A 17,642-nucleotide genomic window follows, 5' to 3' on the forward strand; every position below is an offset into this window, starting at 1 on the left:
CATCCATCCATCCATCCATCCATCCATCCATCCATCCATCCATCCATTATCTTCTGCTTTTTTCCGAAATTGGGTCATGGGGCAGCAGCTTGAGCAGGAAGGTCCAGACATCTCTTTCCACAGCCACCTCTTCCAGCTCTTCTGGGAGGACTCCAAGATGTTCCCTGGCCAACGGAGAAACATAGTCTCTCCAGCGTGTCCTGGGTCTTCCCTGGGGTCTCCTCTCAGTTGGACATGCCCGAAGCACCTCCCTAATGAGGCGCCCAGGAGGCATTCTTACCAGATGACCAAACCACCTCAGCTGGCTCCTCTTGATGTGGAGGAGCAGTGGTTCTACTCTGATTCTCTCCCGGATAACTGAACTTCTCTCCCTATCTCTAAGGGAGAGCGCAGCCACTTTGTGGAGGAAACTCATTTCAACCGCCTGTAACCACAATCTCATTCTTTCGATCACTACCCAGAGCTTGTGACCATAGGTGAGGGTAGGAACATAGACCGACCGGTAAACAGAGAACTTTGCTTTTCAGCTCAGCTCCATCTTCACCACAACGGATCGGTACAGAGTTCGCAATACTACAGATGCTGCACCAATCCATCTGTCAATTTCATGCTCCATTCTTCCCTCACTCGTGAACAAAACCCCAAGATTCTAGATCTCCTCAACCTGAGGTAGAACCTCACCCTTGACCTGAAGAGAGCAATCCACCCTTTTCCGGTTGAGGACCATGGCCTCAAATTTGGAGGTGCTGATTCTCATCCCAGCTGCTTCACACTTGGCTGTGAACCGCTCCAGTGAGAGCTGAAGATCATGGCACGATGATGACAACAGGACCACATCATCTGCAAAGTTCAGAAATGGAATCCTGAGTCCACCAAACCTGAATCTCTCTGCCAGCTGGCTGCACCAAAAAATTCTGTCCATAAAAGTTATAAACAGAATCGGTGACAATGGGCAGCCTTGGCAGAGTCCAACTCTCACTCTGAAGGGGTCCAACTTACTACCAACAATGCAAACCAAACTCTTGCACTGCTTGTATAGTGACTGAACAGCCAATAACAACGGGCCCCCAATCCCATACTCACGGAGCCCTTACCACAGTGTACCCCAAGGAACACGGTCAAATGCCTTCTCTAAGTCCACAAAACACATGTAGACTGGGTGGGCAAACTCCCATGACCCCTCAAGGACCCTAGTGTGGGTAAAGAGCTGGTCCATTGTTCTATAGCCAGGATGGAATCCGCATTGTTCCTCCTGGATCTGAGGTTTGACCACTGATCAGACTTGCTTCTCCAGTACCCCTGAATAGACCTTACCAGGGAGGCTGAGGAGAGTGATGCCCCTGTTACTGGAGCACACCCTCCAGTCCCCATTTTTGAAGAGGGGAACTACCACCCCAGTCTGCCAATCCAGTGGCACTGCCCTCGATGTCCATGTGATATTGCAAAAGTGTGTCAACCAAGACAGCCCCACAACATCCAGAGCCTTAAGGAAATCAGGATGAATCTCATCCACCCTCGGAACCCTACCGCTGTGGAGCTTTTTGACTACCTTGTGACCTCAGCCACGGTTATGGACAGACCAACTCCGAAGTCCCCCGATTCAGCTTCCTTCATGGAAGACGTACCAGTGGGATTAAGAAGGTCTGAGAAGTATTCCTTCCACCTCTCGACAACATTGCTGGTTGAGGTCAACAGCACCCCACTTTCACTGAACACAGTGTTAGTAAAGCGCTGCTTTCTCCTCCTCAGCCACCTGATGATTTGCCAGAATCTTCTCGGAGTCGACCGAGAGTCATTATCCAGGGTCTCACTGAATTCCTCCCACTACTGAGCTTTTGCTTCAGTAACAGCCAAGGCTGCGACCGCTTGGCCCTGCGGTACTCCTCAGCTGCCTCCGGAATCCCACTGGCCAACAAGGACCGATAGGACTCCTTCCTCAGCTTACAGCCACCATAACCCGGGTTGTCCACCACCGAGTTCAAGGATGGCCACCGCGAGAAGCACAGACAACCTTGCGGCCACAACTCAAGGCAGCCACTTGAACAATTGATTCACAGAACATGGCCCACTCTGACTCATTGTTCCCTGCTTCAGCTGGGATGTGGTTAAAGCTCTCCCGGAGGCATGAGTTGAAGATCTCTCTGATAGGTTCTTCTGCCAGGCGTTCCCAGCAAACCCTCACTACACGTTTTGGTCTACTGGGTCTATCTGGCATCTTCCCCCGCCATCTGATCCAACTAACTACCAGGTGGTGATCAGTTGACAGCTCAGCTCCTCTCTTCGCCCGAGTGTCCAAAACAAATGGCCGCAAATCAGATGACACGACTACAGTCAACATTGATCTACAACCTAGGGCGTCCTGGTGCCAAGTGCACTTATGGACACCCTTATGCTTGAACATGATGTTCGTGATGGTCCAGAATGGTCCAGAACGCAGCAGCCCAATTTTTAACCAGTACAGGCAAAAGAGAGCACATTACACTAGTTTTGGCCTCACTGCACTGGCTACCGGTTCACCTTCAAATCCAGTTCAAAATACTCCTGTATGTCTACAAATCGCTGAACAGTTTTACCCCCCCCCCCCCCCCCCATCTCTCTGATCTGCTACAGCCGTATGTCCCACCACGTTCCCTGAGGTCAGCGGACCAGTTGCTCCTCACAGTTCCAGGAACTCATCTTAAGCGCAGAGCTGACAGGGCCTTCTCTGTAGCAGGCCCAAGACTTTGGAACGAGTTACCTCTGCTTGTCAGACAAGCCCCCTCCCTCTCGGTTTTAAAATCCTGTTTAAAAACCCACTACTACTCAGTAGCTTTCAACACCAGATGATCTGTGTTTTGAACCTGTATGCTTCACACAGGTTAGTCGTCATATTTATTATCTACATCGTTTTTATGTCTAAATTCTGATTTACTTCATTTTGTATGTTGCTTTGTGTGTTAACTGTTGTTCTGTCTGTACAGCACTTTGGTTGGCCTTGTCGCTGTTTTAAGTGCTTTATAAATAAAATGGTATGGTATGGTTATGGACAAACTATGACTAGCACAGAAGTCCAACAACAGAACACCGCTCGAGTTCAGATCAGAGAGACCGTTCCTCCCAATCATACCCCTCCAAGTCACACTGTCGTTACCCACATGGGCATTGAAGTCCATAAGCAGAATAAAGGAGTCCCCAGCTGGTGCACCTTCCAGCACCCCTGCCAAGGACTCCAAGAAGGCCAGATACTCTGAACGCCGTTTGGCGCATAAGCACAAACAACAGTCAGATCCTGTCTCCCCACCCAAAGGCGAAGGGAAGCTACCCTCTCATCTACCAGGGAAAACTCCAACACACAAGCACCAAGTCAGGGGCTAAGAGTAGACCCACACCAGCTCGGCGCCTTTCACCATTGGCGACTCCAGAGTGGAATAAGGTCCAGCCCCTCTCAAGGAGATTGGTTCCAGCCCATGCTGTGCATCAAGGTGAGCCAAACTATATCTAGTCAGTACCTCTCAACCTCACGCAAAAGCTCAGGCTCCTTCCCTGCCAGAAAAGTCCTGTTCCATGTCCCAAGAACCAGCTTTGGCAAGCCACAATCACAAGGTACCCGCCTTAGGCCACTGCCCATGAATTCATGCACCTGACTCACATGATCCCTGTTGCAGGTGTTGGGTCCACAGGAAGGCAAACCCATGTTGATAATTTGGGCTGAGCCTGACCGGGCCCATTGGGTAGAGACCCGGTCACCAGGCGCTTGCCAACGAGCCCCTCCCCCAAGCCTTGTTCCAGGGTGGGGCAACATACGTCTGGGCAAGAGACACAGAGTTCCTTGTTTGTTTCTGTCCATAAGAGTTTTCTGAATCACTCTCTGTCCAGCTTGTCACTTAGAACCATTCTGCCTTGGGAGACCCTAGTAGGGACAATTAAAATTGCCGCAGACAGCATAGCTCCTATAGGCTCATTCAGGCGCACAAACTCCTCTACCACAATACGGTGGCAATTCAAGGAGGAGATCCTACACATTTTCAGGATTTAGAAGCTTTGCAATTTTCTTTCTTTACACACACTTTAAAAAGCCAGCAGCCAGTATTTATAATAATGTTTATATATTTTAACCTGCTAACAGATGTGCCTCATACTTTGCACATCAGTTTACTTTTCAGTCATGGATCGTGTGTTTTTTTTTTTTTCTTCTGCACAGCTCCATCTGATTCACTGGAACAGTACTTTGTTCAACTCATTAGAGGATGCTCTGGGGAAGAAGAATGGAGTTCTCATCATAGCACTGTTTGTGCAGGTAAACATCCTAAGCATGAACCAGAGACCAGTGTGACCCAATTAATGTTGGTTTGGTGAGTTTTCCTCCCAGATTTAACGAATCTGAGTCCTCAAGAATGGTTTCCCAATGCAATATACCTAGATTTATACATTGAATTACAACATATTTAAATGTGTGTATGTTTGACTTGTTTTATATGAGAACAAGAGTAATGCATACATATGTTTTGAAACAAATGTCAACAAAAGCAACAATTTTAACATTTTGGATGAAGTGTATATTTTTAAATGAGGCAGGCCAAATTGCTTCTTTTACAGACTTTTGTAGAGGTGTATGAAAAACTCTAGGACAAACAAATGTGTGTTTCAGAATGTAAATGCAAAATTTTTAGTGAGTTAAAATCTTATTTGAACTTCATTAGGTGCGCCTAAATTAAAGGTAATCATTGAAAATGATATATATATTTATTCATTCATTCAACCTTTATTTAGACAGGTAAATCCCATTGAGTGTCTGGAATGGAGTTTTGTCTTATGGAGAGATTGAAGATGTGGGTCACAGGGACTGTGATGATATGAGCAGCCAGCCTTAAGAAATAAGGTGGAAGTTCATCTGGACCTGCAGATTTTTTAGGATCAAGATCTTTTAACAGTTTATTGACCTCACTGACTGAGAATGGAGAAAAAGAGAAGGTGTGATTAACTGAGGATTGACTTGTAGGGAGGGATTTGATTTGTAGAAGTTTGATTATTAAGTGAAGTGGCTGATTTTCCATTAGTAAATGTGTCAAATAAAGAAATAGAAGCAACAAAATGTTTGTTTAAACAGTTCAGGATCTCGTGCTTATTTGACACAGGAACAGAGTTAATGAGAAGTTGTGATGGGAGGTCAGATGATTGGGAGCTGCCTGAGAGATTTGATGGTTTTCCAGAATCTGTTAGGGTCATTTAGATTTTTGGAGGTCTGAGATAAGAAATAGTTGCGTTTTGCTGCTTTGACAGCAGTTGTGCATTTATTCCTCATCTGTCGAAAACTCAACCAATCAGTGTCTGAGCCAGATTTTCTCACTGTGGCCCAAAGATGGTCTCTCCTGTGCAGGAGGTCAGCTAGCTCTGGAGTAAACCAGGGGCTGTCTCGTCCCTTTATTCTGAACTGACGGGAAAAAAAAAAAAAAAAAAAAATATATATATATATATATATAAACTGACATTATGTCAAATGATGCAGTTTGAAAGCACTTATTCCAGCAGTTTTCCAGATTTATTGATAAGCAATTCTGAAATGTGGGTCCACACTCAATGTAAACAAAGCACAGCTGAAGACTCAGGAAATGTAAATACGTACCAACACGTCACAACTTGCAAACGTCTTGATCCCAAACAGCTCTTTGATGGACATGGTCATCGTTGACATGTTTCAGTCACTTTAGCTGTTTCCATGGGTACAGTAAACAAGCACGCATGGTGGTTGGCATCCGGTCACAAATTTTAAGACAGATTTTCCATTGATTTGAGTAAAAAATTGTGCAGATTTTATTTCTTACTTCATTTTACTTTTTATTTTACCTTTCTTCATAACATTACATTGAATACTTTGAAAATGGCAATAATTGTTTTTTTAAATCAATGATGATGAACATAAATCTAAAGTTTTGCTTGAAAAAGTAAATCACTTCCCTACTTTTCCTTTCTGATTAGCTTGAGCTTGTTGAAGTTAACAGTAATTGTTTGAGATAGCACATTTCTTTAAAGCATTGTGAGACGTAAAGTTTTATATTCCGCTCCAATGTGTTCATTGTAAAACACTGACTTTTTAAGAAGATAACTTAAATACATTGACCATCTTTTCATTATAAGCTGCGTCTAGATTAGTTTGACCCACCAATCTTAGGGCTGAAAAGGGTTTTACGGTCGTGAACCGTGCATGTGTTAACGTCCCTCTTTTCCCAATAACTTCCAGAAAGAACAACAGACTGTGCTCCTGCCAGGAAACCTTTGAAACCTTTGATTCATGTTAGAGGAATAAAAACAGAGAAATGACTTGGCTCTAGGATGATGTGAATAGTCACAGCTGAGGAAACCACACCTAAACAATGGTTGTCCTTCTCATTTTTCTTTTGAACCCAAACATTCTCGACCTCATGAGGTATTTAAAGTCTTACTTTCAACCTCAGACGTCTTGTTTTCTTCACCCTCTGTACGTCCTGCTTTCACCCCATGCAATAACTTAACCTCTAACTTATCTGTGCTGAAAACATGATTGTAAAACAACCACCAAGTGTGCACTGAAACCCAAAATACATGTCTGTTTATTTCTTGTTATAAGATTGGCAAAGAGCATCTGGGTCTGAAGGCCATCACTGAAGTTCTACAGGACCTTCAGTACAAGGTGAGAGCAGTCTGATGATCACAGGATGACAAATGATCTTTGATTTTATTATCTATGTTACATCTGACACAACATATTTATATGTGCTTCTATCAGGGGAAGAGCAAAGTAATCCCATGTTTCAACCCCAACACTCTCCTACCTGGTAAGACCAAAATAGTTTGATTTATTTTATGTATCATGAATATTCAAACTAAAGCAGTAATTAGATTTTAATGAAACCTACAGGATTATACAGACAGGAAGTGAAAATAGGAAATAAAGAATGTAAAAAATTAAAGGGAGTTTCATTTCTTGAAAAGTATATATGGTCGTTTTGGGTATTTCTGTTCATTATTAGGCAGCTTTGTTGTATCAAGATGCCTGGAAATACATAAGAACATAATCAATTCTTTCACTGCCTCCAATTATGTACATAATTATGGACCCCGTGTACATAATTTCGCTCCACCACATGTACCACATGAGGTGCGAATGACAATAAAGAAACTCTGACTCTGACTCTGACTCTGATTATATTTTAAATACCACCACTCTGAGCAAACCTTACAGATTTAGAACTTCATAGTAAAACTCGAGGTTATAACAATCCAAAAAACCTGCAGCTTTGCACATCACAATTGTATATGCATCATTAAAGCAACATCATCCAGCTTTCAAATGTAATGTAAGCAAATTCTAACAAATATTTAACCATGAAAGCTGAAAACCTGAAGATATTTTTTTTTCAACCTTTATTTAGACAGGTTAATACATTGAGCCTCGGGGACTCATTTACAAGAGAGACCAGATTTTAACAAAGAGTGATGACAACAGTGGACAATCATAAAAGAAAACATACAAATTGAGAAGAACAAATGAAAGAAAATAGTATAAAAAAGTTTAAACATAAACAGCTAGGTTGTAAAGCGATGTAAAATACTAAAAACAAGAACATGTTCTTCAATGGGTTTTCCCATGAACTTAGCAGATGTTTGAAGCCACTAGAGAGGTCAAGGTTGAGAGCTTCAGATCTTTTTGTAAGATATTCAAGGAAACAGGAGCGGAGTAGGAGAAGACCCTTTTGCCAAGTTCAGTCCTCAGTGAGGGGACACTGCAGGTAATAATGTCCTGAGAGCTGCACTCACGTAGTGACGCGTAGGAGGAGATGTATGAAGTCAGCAGACCAAGAAGTGATGCAAAGATGAAAATATACCAGTGGGAGAGTCTGCGTGAAGCTAATGATGTCCAGTTAACCAGTGACTATAGGGTGCAATGGTGGTGACGGTAGTTACAGCCAGTTATAGTAAATGGACTGTACTTATAAAGCATCTTTCTATCTTATCAAGACACTCAAAGCTCTTTACACTACAATCTGTGTCCTCATTTACCCATTCATACAGCACTCTACTAGATCTATACAAAGCTAATTTTAGTTATGAATCTTAGCGCACCATGATAGACAGATAGACAGACATTAAGGTGCTTGTAGGAGCGTTCATGTAAATAATGTCACCATAGTCACTGGAGGGAAGGAAAGTCACAGTTACAAGGTGTTTGAAGGCAGCATTCAAACAAAACCAGGAAAATATGCAACACTGACATGTTTGTAGCACACTGTGCTGCCACACTGTGTCTTATAGAGCTGAATTCAAACATTTGATTACCGCTCAGCTCGTGTCTCATTAAATCAGTTGCACATGCAGCACCATCCAGCTTTTACAAGCAATTATCTGATGCTGCTAATATAAGTTAGGCTAGAAAGGGAGCTAACCCTGCAGAGTGTCTGACTGTAACTGGACTTGGATTGTTTTGGGTGTTGGTCTTTCTGAGCTTGAAACTTTGACTTCGGACCCAAAATATAACATATATGTTGGGTCACTGAAACAACTCACATGGAGAAATCACAGTAGTTGTAAAGAATGATAACCAGTAAATTAACCCCAATATCCTCCAAACAATCCATGGCTCTGCTGCTTTGCGTCTTTATTACTAAAACCAGTCAATAAATTCCTGAAGCAAATTTACACTTAGTGCTGATCTCAAATCATTAATGAGGTAGTCGCTTCATTTCCTCTTTTATTTGAAATTCAGTCAGCATGATAAAATAAAGTTCTCCTTATTTGTGACAAGAGAGGAAGATTACTTTGTCAGAAACCAGCATGTTCTGTATGATTTTAGTTCAGTAGAGCTAAAGAATAAATCCTGTTCTTCATGTTTTTGCTTTGGTAAACTTGCCACCAGACCCACTACTGAGAGACTACTGGGTGTATGAAGGATCTCTGACTACGCCGCCTTGTAGTGAAAGTGTGACCTGGATTCTCTACCGCTATCCTCTCACCATCTCACAGCTACAGGTAAAACGATAAGACGAACCGTGGACCAGAGTGGGTAGAAAGAGCATGATGAGAGTGTCTCAGAAAATATCAGGGTAAAAACTATTTGTTAGGTTACAAAGCAGCAGCATCTAGAAGGAATATTTGTCAAGTCCAGAATTAAAAAAACGTGTATTGAACGTTTTTTGAATTTATCATGCCCTGGATGACTGAGAATCTTCACCAGCAAATCCAGAATAGAATTCAAAATCTTACTTCTAACCTACAAAGCTCTCAACAACCTAGCTCCATCTTATAATACAGATCTTATTGTTCCATATTTTCCTAACAGAGCACTTCGCTGTCAGACTGCAGGTTTACTTTTGGTTCCTAGAGTTTCCAAAAGCAGAATGGGAGGAAGATCTTTGAGTTATCTGGCTCCTCTCTTGTGGAACCAACTTCCAGTTTCTGTCCGGGAGGCTGACACATTGTCCAGTTTTAAGACTGGGCTCAAGACTTTCCTTTTTGATAAATCCTATAGTGTTTTAAGTTAATGTCTTCATTCTTTTATAGTTTTATATGTGAATGAGTTAGAATTTGCAAGTTACACTGACCTTTATGAGGAAACCAGCTCAACCTGCAGCATTTTTACAATTAATAAAATAAAATCATAAAGGTAAAGTGATGAACTAAAATGATCATTTTCTGCATGCATCTGAGGATGAACCATCAAGTCAGTCAAATCAACGGTTTAACTAATTATCTTACTAAGTCTTGTATTCATGGTTCTACCATCCTGGGTTTAGTGTTTATTAATTCTAGCTTTGGCAACGAGATGGATTAGTGGTTAACACTGTTGCCTCAGAGAAAGAAGGTCCTGGGTTCAGTCCCGGCTTGGAACCTGGGGTCTTTCTGTTCTCCTTGTGTTTGTATGAGTTTTCTCAGAGTACTCCAGTTTCCTCCCACAGTCCATAAACATGTCAGGTTGCCTTCAGGCCCAGGCCTTTCTTACAAAAGAGGTGTGTGATCTCAAGAGGACTGGCCTGGTGAAATCAAGGTTGCAAAAATTCATTTATTTTAATTAAATGTGCTGCGTGACAGCCTTTTGGGTTATGGAGGAGCGACACGTTTGTGTTTCTCAGAGTGATTTTAGCTGAAGCCCTGGAAGACAAGAGATTAAAAGTAATGATGACAAAAATATTTACAGGGCTGGACCCAGGGATCACAACAGGATGAGGGAGAGTGAAGGAGAAGTATGGTTTTAGGTGAAGAATCTTTTGAACCAGAATTATTCAAGTGAGATGGCTTACTCAGGATGTTAATCTTCCAGGTCCAAAGAGGAGGGTATATTCCAGGTTTCCAGGAAGGTGAGTTTCACAGGTTGGAGAGCAGCAGGTTGGACCAGGAGGTTGTGGTGAGTGGCAGATCTTTCTGGTTGTACAGTACTGTCAGGGTGAAAGGAGCTGGTCTTGAGGTGAGTGATCCAAGGCAACCCTCAGATAAAGGAAGGTTCCAAAACTCGAAGGACACAGGAACTGTTCTCATCTGGGAGGAGCACAAGGAAAATATGATTAAACTTAATTTATAGAATCACTAGAAGAACACTGGCCACTCACTGAATACCATTCAGTAGACAACGTTTCAACATCGTCCTCGGCAGCCTCGGACATTAATACAGCAGGCGGCTCGTTAAGGAGCTGGTCCACAGCTGAGGAGGAGAAGATCTACCCCCTGCCACTCAGGAACTGCAACAAGGTTCAAGGGTCTTTATTGTCATTCTCATCCTGGATGTGGTACATGAAGTGGAACAAAATTGTGTATTCAAGGTCCCGCATTACACCCCAAAATAGCAAAAATATAAAGTATAAAAAGAAACAGTAAATAAGGATTTAAGATCAATAGTAATGTAATATAATAGTGTATTAAACAGCAGCCTGAACACGAGTCTGTTGTGAGCAGATGGATATGAAAACAGCAGCTTAAAGGAAATAAATCAGCAGCACAGATAAAGAGACATATCACCACTTAAAGTGGCATTACAGTGATTTTTATGGTTAGGGATTCATGAGACAGCTTCAGGGTAGAAGCTGTTCCTCAGTCTAGTGGTTCTACACTTAATGCTCCTCAACCTCATTCCTGAGGGGAGCGGGGCAAAAAGTGTGTGTTCTGGGTGGGTGTGGTCCTTCATGATGCAGGTGGCCCTCTTCCTGCATCTGGAGGTGTAGATGTCTGTGATGGTGGAGAGACTGACTCCAACATCTTCTGTGCAGCCTTCACCACTCTCTGCAAAGCGTTTCTTTCTGCAGCTGTGCAGCCTCCATGCCACACGTTGATGCTGGAGCACAGGATGCTCTCCACTGTACACCTGTAGAAGGAGGTGAGGACTGAGCTGTGGTGTGAACACAGAAAATGCTGGAATCTCTATACAAGAAGGTCTTAATAAACTTGAGGAACTGCATTAAACTTCTCTTTCAACATAAAATTTTCTAAGTAATATTTTTTAGAAACCTCCTTTTTAACTAAGACCATGTATGAATTGTAAAAATGTGAACAAATTTCTTATTAATACCTCCATGATCAAAAGCCAAGTGTAATATACCATCAGTTACTGTTCTGTCCATACTTTCTTATTTTCTGAATCCCTTTTTGACTTAACAGCTTGTTTGGTCAAAGATGTAACATCCATCTGACTTTTATTATAACAAGAGCATGAACTCAGTTTTCTAGCAGTGCCACAGTATAGGCTCCAGGAAGCTTTTACACCCGCGGCCAATCAATAAGTCAGCCACGTTGAATGATTTAAACGTTAATTCAACCTTTCCTTGAATCATGGCTCTCCTCCAGCAGGGTGTTGTAATGGGTGGTGGTGCTAACCTTCTGACATTTCTTCATGTCTTACATCTTGGCTGCACTCTGGTCGGCTGACCCTTTGAAAGGCTATTACAAGGACTGAATTCTTTCTGTCCTGCCTCAGGACATGACTTGGAGGAATGAAAAAAAAAGCAAAACATGAAATTGGAGGACAAACAGAAAGCTTTAGGCTGTTAGAAATGGGTTTCTGTGAAAAAGTTATGAATAAATATCTTACCTGTTGTAGACAGCTCTTTAAACAACCTCGGTTTGGGGAAATCGTTTAATTTTGACAAGATTAACGAGCTAACAGCTAGTCAAAGCAGGGCTAAGCTCAAATGCACAAACTTGTGAGTCCTGTCACATGTAAAGATTGTTACTTCAAACTTAGGTCATTCAAAGAAGTATGTACGGTAAGTAAAAAATAAAGTATCTGTTCATAAGATGTTTTACTGTAAAATATCCAAATTTTCTCTTTAGGGGCTGTAAATACTCATCAGTAATATTACTAAAAAGCAGATTTAACTTGACCTCAGTAGCTGTTTGTGCTTTGGCCACATGGAAGCATCAAAAGTGTCCCAACTCACCTGTGAGCACTTCCTGTTTGCAGCAAACTCGTGCTGCAACAGGTGGTTATTATTGTGATGCTGCTGACAACTTCCCAAGTAACGCCCATTAAGACAGATCTTTATTATGATACTGGTATCTTTGTTCAGCGCTGAAGTGGCATTCTGCCTTGTGTCTTTTTAGGCTCATCAAACTCTGAAAACCTGCCACTCTCAATATGTCGTGTGTTTCTTAAGGTGGTTTGAAGTTGCTGAGCAAGAGTTTAAAAAAACCTGACGTAAACATTCTTGGTCTGGTGGGGGTTTCTTATCACAACCACAGTTGCACAGACACCAGCAGAACTATTTTATAACAGCAGGTTCCGGTTTCTTAGAATACACTCTTCAAATATCCGGCTATTATTGACTGCTTGAAGATCGTGTGTGCACAGTGAGTGTGTGCACATAAATGTCACACGCAGTTGCTATGCCCACAGCCTTTGCACTATGACGGTGTGTTGTAAAACTCCCCATATCTGCCACGACAGATCAAGACCTGTTTGGTTTCAGAGACAGTCAGTGTGTAGTGAACCGATACAATCTGCAATGGTTGTGATTTTATCTGAAGGGGAAGTCAAAGTTTGTTTCGTTTTAACTTCATTTCTGTTTTTGGTGTTTTGGCCTGAGATTAAAAAAAGCAGACGTTGTTCCTTCAGACGGAACAAGAAAATGCAAGATGTTTGTCTGCTCAGCTGCCCTTTAGGCAAATGTTCAGCTTGGTGGCAATGTAAAATGTGCAAGTCACACACCCTCTACGTTTATTCAAGGCTGCGAGGAACACAACTGTAACTAGAGAAATTGCATTTCCTGTGAAAATGCAGTGTGAATGCTTGTTGCAGAAGAACTTGATGAAAAACAAGTGAAATTAGCTAAAAACACGCTGAAATGGATGAACAAGCCTAACAGCAGAAGAAAGCAGAAATAACACATTTTTGCTGAATTAAGTTTAAATAAGCAGAAATTAGCACAAAAATTAGGAAATTCGCTAAAAAAGCTGAAATTAGCAAAACTAGTTGAAAGTAGCCAAAAAGGCAAAAAAAGATCAAAATACTTTGAAGGAAGCAGAAGGAGCTAAAAATGAGCTCCAAGAATGTGGAATTAGCTGAAAAAGTGAAATTGAGCATAAAACAACTAAATAGCTGAAATAGCAGAAAAAGCTGAAACTAGCATAAATAAGTTAATTAGGCTAAAAGTAGCAGAAATTATCACAAAAAAATGGAATTTATCTAAAAACTGTTTAAATTATCAGTAGCTAAAAATGCTAAAAATGTAGCTGAAAAGGAAGAAAGCTTAAATTAACAGAAGAAAGCAGAAAAAAACGTTTGCCCAATTAGGCTGAAAAAAAAAGACGCAAAAAAGTAGAAATTACCTGAAAAAAGAGCTGAAATTAGCAAAGAAGCTGCTAGAAAAACAGCTCAAATTAGCTGAAAATAGCTGGGAAAAAAGTTTAAATTTGCTTAAGGAAGCTGAAAGAAACTGAACCAAAACTAAATGTGAAAGGAGCAGTAAAAGGTTGTAAAGATCTAAAGATCTGAAGGATGTAAAATGACCTGAGTTCATTTTCTATGAGGAAAAAAGAAATGTCAGAAAAGGCTAAATATTTCAAAAAGCTAAAGTTGCACCAATACCAAAAGTCATAGCAGGTTTGTCCTGAAAGAGCTGAACATTGTATATACGATTTATTGAAATATCTTGTAAAAAGCATGATGAGAACCGTGCTGAAAAACATACGGGAAAAAAAAAAGGATCACAATAGTGTGAATGCGTCGTTATGACGGATTAGGGCCACATTAAGGAAAAAAAATTACCTTACGAGAAAAAGTCATAATATTACGAGAATAAAGTTGTAGGAGAATAAAGTTGAAATATTACAAGCATAAAATAAAGTCGTAGTAATACAAGAATAAAGCCGTAATACGTCCTGGGTCGCTAACACCTGCTGTGGGCAGCCTCCGATGAGAATCACTGTGTTTTTGAAGTAGTCCACGATCACTATTTGATCACTGTTTGTGAAATATGCCTCCATTCACATTATGTGACGACTAAATCAATCAATGCAGCCATTAATTGCAATCCCACACAGCTTAAGTTAATCATAAGAATCCATATGCCACATGCGTTGGGCCCCTGCTATTGTACTGCTGACGTCAACATTCATCATTTTACTGCGGTTGTAAGACTGCGTTTTCATGTCGGCGTTCTGATAATATTTAGACTTTATCCTGGTAATATTACAAGTTTAGTTCAATAATAGTATGGCTTTATTCTCATATTGTTTCTACTTTTTATCTTGTAATACTATGACTTTATTCTCGTATTACTATGACTTTATTCTCGTAATCCTATGACTTTATTCTCGTAATCCTATGACTTTATTCTCGTAATCCTGTGACTTTATTCTCGTAATCCTATGACTTTATTTTCGTAATACTATGACTTTATTCTTGTAATCCTATGACTTTATTCTCATAATACTATGACTTTATTTTCGTAATACTATGAATTTATTTTCGTAATACTATGACTTTATTCTCGTAATACTATGACTTTATTCTCGTAATGCTATGACTTTGTTCTCATTGGTAATGTAATCTTTTTTTTCTTAGCTTGGCCCTAATACTCCACCATACTTCATAAACATTCACACTATAAAAAAAAAAATGGAAACAAAACCATAATTCTTTAGTGCTGCATGGGTCAACTGTGTATTACTAAAAAGTCCAAATGTCAGAACAAATATGTTTTCTGTCGGACTGGTCCTACATTACAAATGCCTTAAATCAGGATAACACAGACAGGAAACATTTTTTATTTCCTCCCTCCATTACCAGACCTGTTGTTCTTCAGTTGTGGAAGGGGGTTCCCCAGATGTTTAAAAAAGTTTCTATAGATTAGTTGTATGTTTAATCTGTCAGATAACACAGCCAGTCATGACTTCTATACCAGAGGGGTGACACCTGTCACTCTTTTTAAGGCAACACTGTTTCAAAGCAAATATTTGCAATAAGATACAAGAGTTAGCATGTTAGCAGGTGAAAAAATACTGCTGCAAGTTCAGCTAACAGAATAACTATCATCAGCACAATTACCTTAAAATGACAAGGAAATTAATGGTGATGTAAATTAGTTGGACACTTGTGTGTATCTTGTGGAGCTGATGAGAAGTCTTTTCCTTCATCTTTTTTTCTGAAAGGGTGCATCTTCTGTTAGTTACACATCAGTACAGTCAACAAACATCAAACAGTCGCCATGTTATGTTCATTTGCCACAAAATGTGAAATATACAACTTTTTTAAAACAGTCTCCCGACTCTGTGGGGCTACGTTGAAAAGTCAATCTCAATGCTTGTGGTTAAATTGTAAATTTAGCTTTGATCCTAAATCTATTTGTAAATGAAACGTTATGCATGAAAAAGCTTAAAATCTGTCCTGACACACTGATTTTAAACAAACAACAATTAAAATCATCATCATTATTTTAGTATCATTATCATCATGAACTTATATCTATAATTTTGTTTTATTTCTTTAATAAAATCAGTATTTTGCTCAAAATTCCCATACCAGGCATCAAAGTCTCATACTGGCCTGGTGCTGAATATGTTTACATTCCAGTACTTTAAAATGACTGAGTCTAGTATATAAACCAGCATCGGCTATTGTTTATCGGTGTGCAAAATATTACAACTACGGTGGCCCTAAGGTGTAAATGGACAACATTTGGGAAAAAAGTAACTACATTTGAAAAAAACTCAATCACATTTGAAAAATAAAGTTAATAAATAATAATAATAATAAATAATAATAATAATAATAAAGTTAAAGTAAAAAAAATCTACCTGTTTGGCTTAATGTAATCCAGTTTTTTCTAATGTGATTCTGTTTTTTCAAACATTGTTGTGATTTTGTTGTTTTATTGTGTTTTTTTATGTAATTGTGTTTTTTCACATCTTGTTCATTTGCACCTTAGGGCCACCGTATACAACCATTTAAAACCCACTAAAAACTGAACATATTCACATTTGGCCATTGATTGCAATTTTCTATTGTCTGTCTAAAATATACATGTTTTTTAGTCCATATTCAGACTAGACTAAATGCATTAAGTGTACATTTCACTTCATATATTTCAAGGTTCAAGGTTCTTTATGGTCATTCGCATCACGTGGTTCATGAGGTGGAACAAAATTGTGTATTCAAGGTCCCAGTTACACCCTAACATAGCAAAAAAGGAATATAAAATATAAAAAGAAACAGTATGCATTTGTATTTATATGCATACAAACACATTGACCTGGTCCATTCTGCTTTTGTCCTGGACAACCTGGACACATTCAGATTATGGAGGAAATAACAAATCCTGCTTATTAAACACTTATCTGACATTATAATTTTGGATAAGAAAGGCTTTAAATTAATCATCAAACAAACTATCAACAAACAAACAAAAATATTATAAAGAACATTGTCATTCAACCTTTATTTAGACAGATTAATCACACTGAGCCTCGGGGGCTCATTTACAAGTGCGACCTGAAGCAGCAATGTCAGCATTTGTCCTTCGCAGCTCTGACGATCAGCAAAGACGTGCGAGAAACAAAACGACGTCCTGCTGAATCTTCTCACTTGTCCGTCTGCAGATTGAGGAGTTTCGGAGGTTACGGTCCCACAGCAAAGGAGCGGAGCTGCACGAAGGGAACGACGGGATGTTGGGGGACAACTTCCGCCCCACCCAGCCACTCAGTGACCGAACGGTTCGCGCTGCGTTCCAATGACCTTCACTCGACCCCTGCCATCTGAGACAAACTGTGGGACCTGCTGATTTAACTATAGAAGGTACGAGTTTTACAAAGAGTCCAGCTCTGTCCTGATTATTCAAGAGTCCACAACTGCAAACACTTGGTCCTCAAGATTATAAACTACTACAGTCATGCATATTGTGGTTAAATATTCCATCCAGTAAACATTTAAAACACTTTTAGAAAAGCTCTTCAAAGCTGTGTGATGTGTCTGGTCCTTCCTTTTACATTTTGTCCTGCAGTGTGTTGTTTGCATTTAAGAGGCAAAAGGATTGCATATGCAAGAAAACGTAACTTAACCAGAGCTTGTGCCACTTATCTCCAAACACTTTATTAGTTTATTCAGCACGTTTTCTCACCAGGGACAGATTTCTAATTGAAACAATCAGGCAGTCCCGCAGGCTTTCAGGTCCTCTGAAACTGAAACGTACCGGACCAGGCCCTGGCAG

General features: G+C 40.3%; 1 protein-coding gene across 1 annotated transcript in view; it reads left to right on the top strand.

Annotated features, from left to right (window-relative positions):
- ca8 (carbonic anhydrase VIII) overlaps positions 1-17,225 on the top strand; it is a 170,745-nt gene extending 153,520 nt beyond the window's left edge. Inside the window, exons 4-8 of the mRNA XM_037682119.1 lie at positions 4,181-4,276; positions 6,584-6,646; positions 6,743-6,791; positions 8,870-8,982; positions 17,035-17,225. Of these exons, the coding sequence (XP_037538047.1) occupies positions 4,181-4,276; positions 6,584-6,646; positions 6,743-6,791; positions 8,870-8,982; positions 17,035-17,169 (456 nt within the window). The 3' untranslated portion in view covers positions 17,170-17,225. The remainder of the gene's footprint in view (positions 1-4,180; positions 4,277-6,583; positions 6,647-6,742; positions 6,792-8,869; positions 8,983-17,034) is intronic.
- Positions 17,226-17,642: the final 417 nt, after the last annotated feature.

Source organism: Nematolebias whitei, chromosome 9, assembly GCF_014905685.2.
Source record: "Nematolebias whitei isolate Nwh7 chromosome 9, NemWhi1, whole genome shotgun sequence".
Lineage (NCBI taxonomy): Eukaryota > Metazoa > Chordata > Actinopteri > Cyprinodontiformes > Rivulidae > Nematolebias > Nematolebias whitei.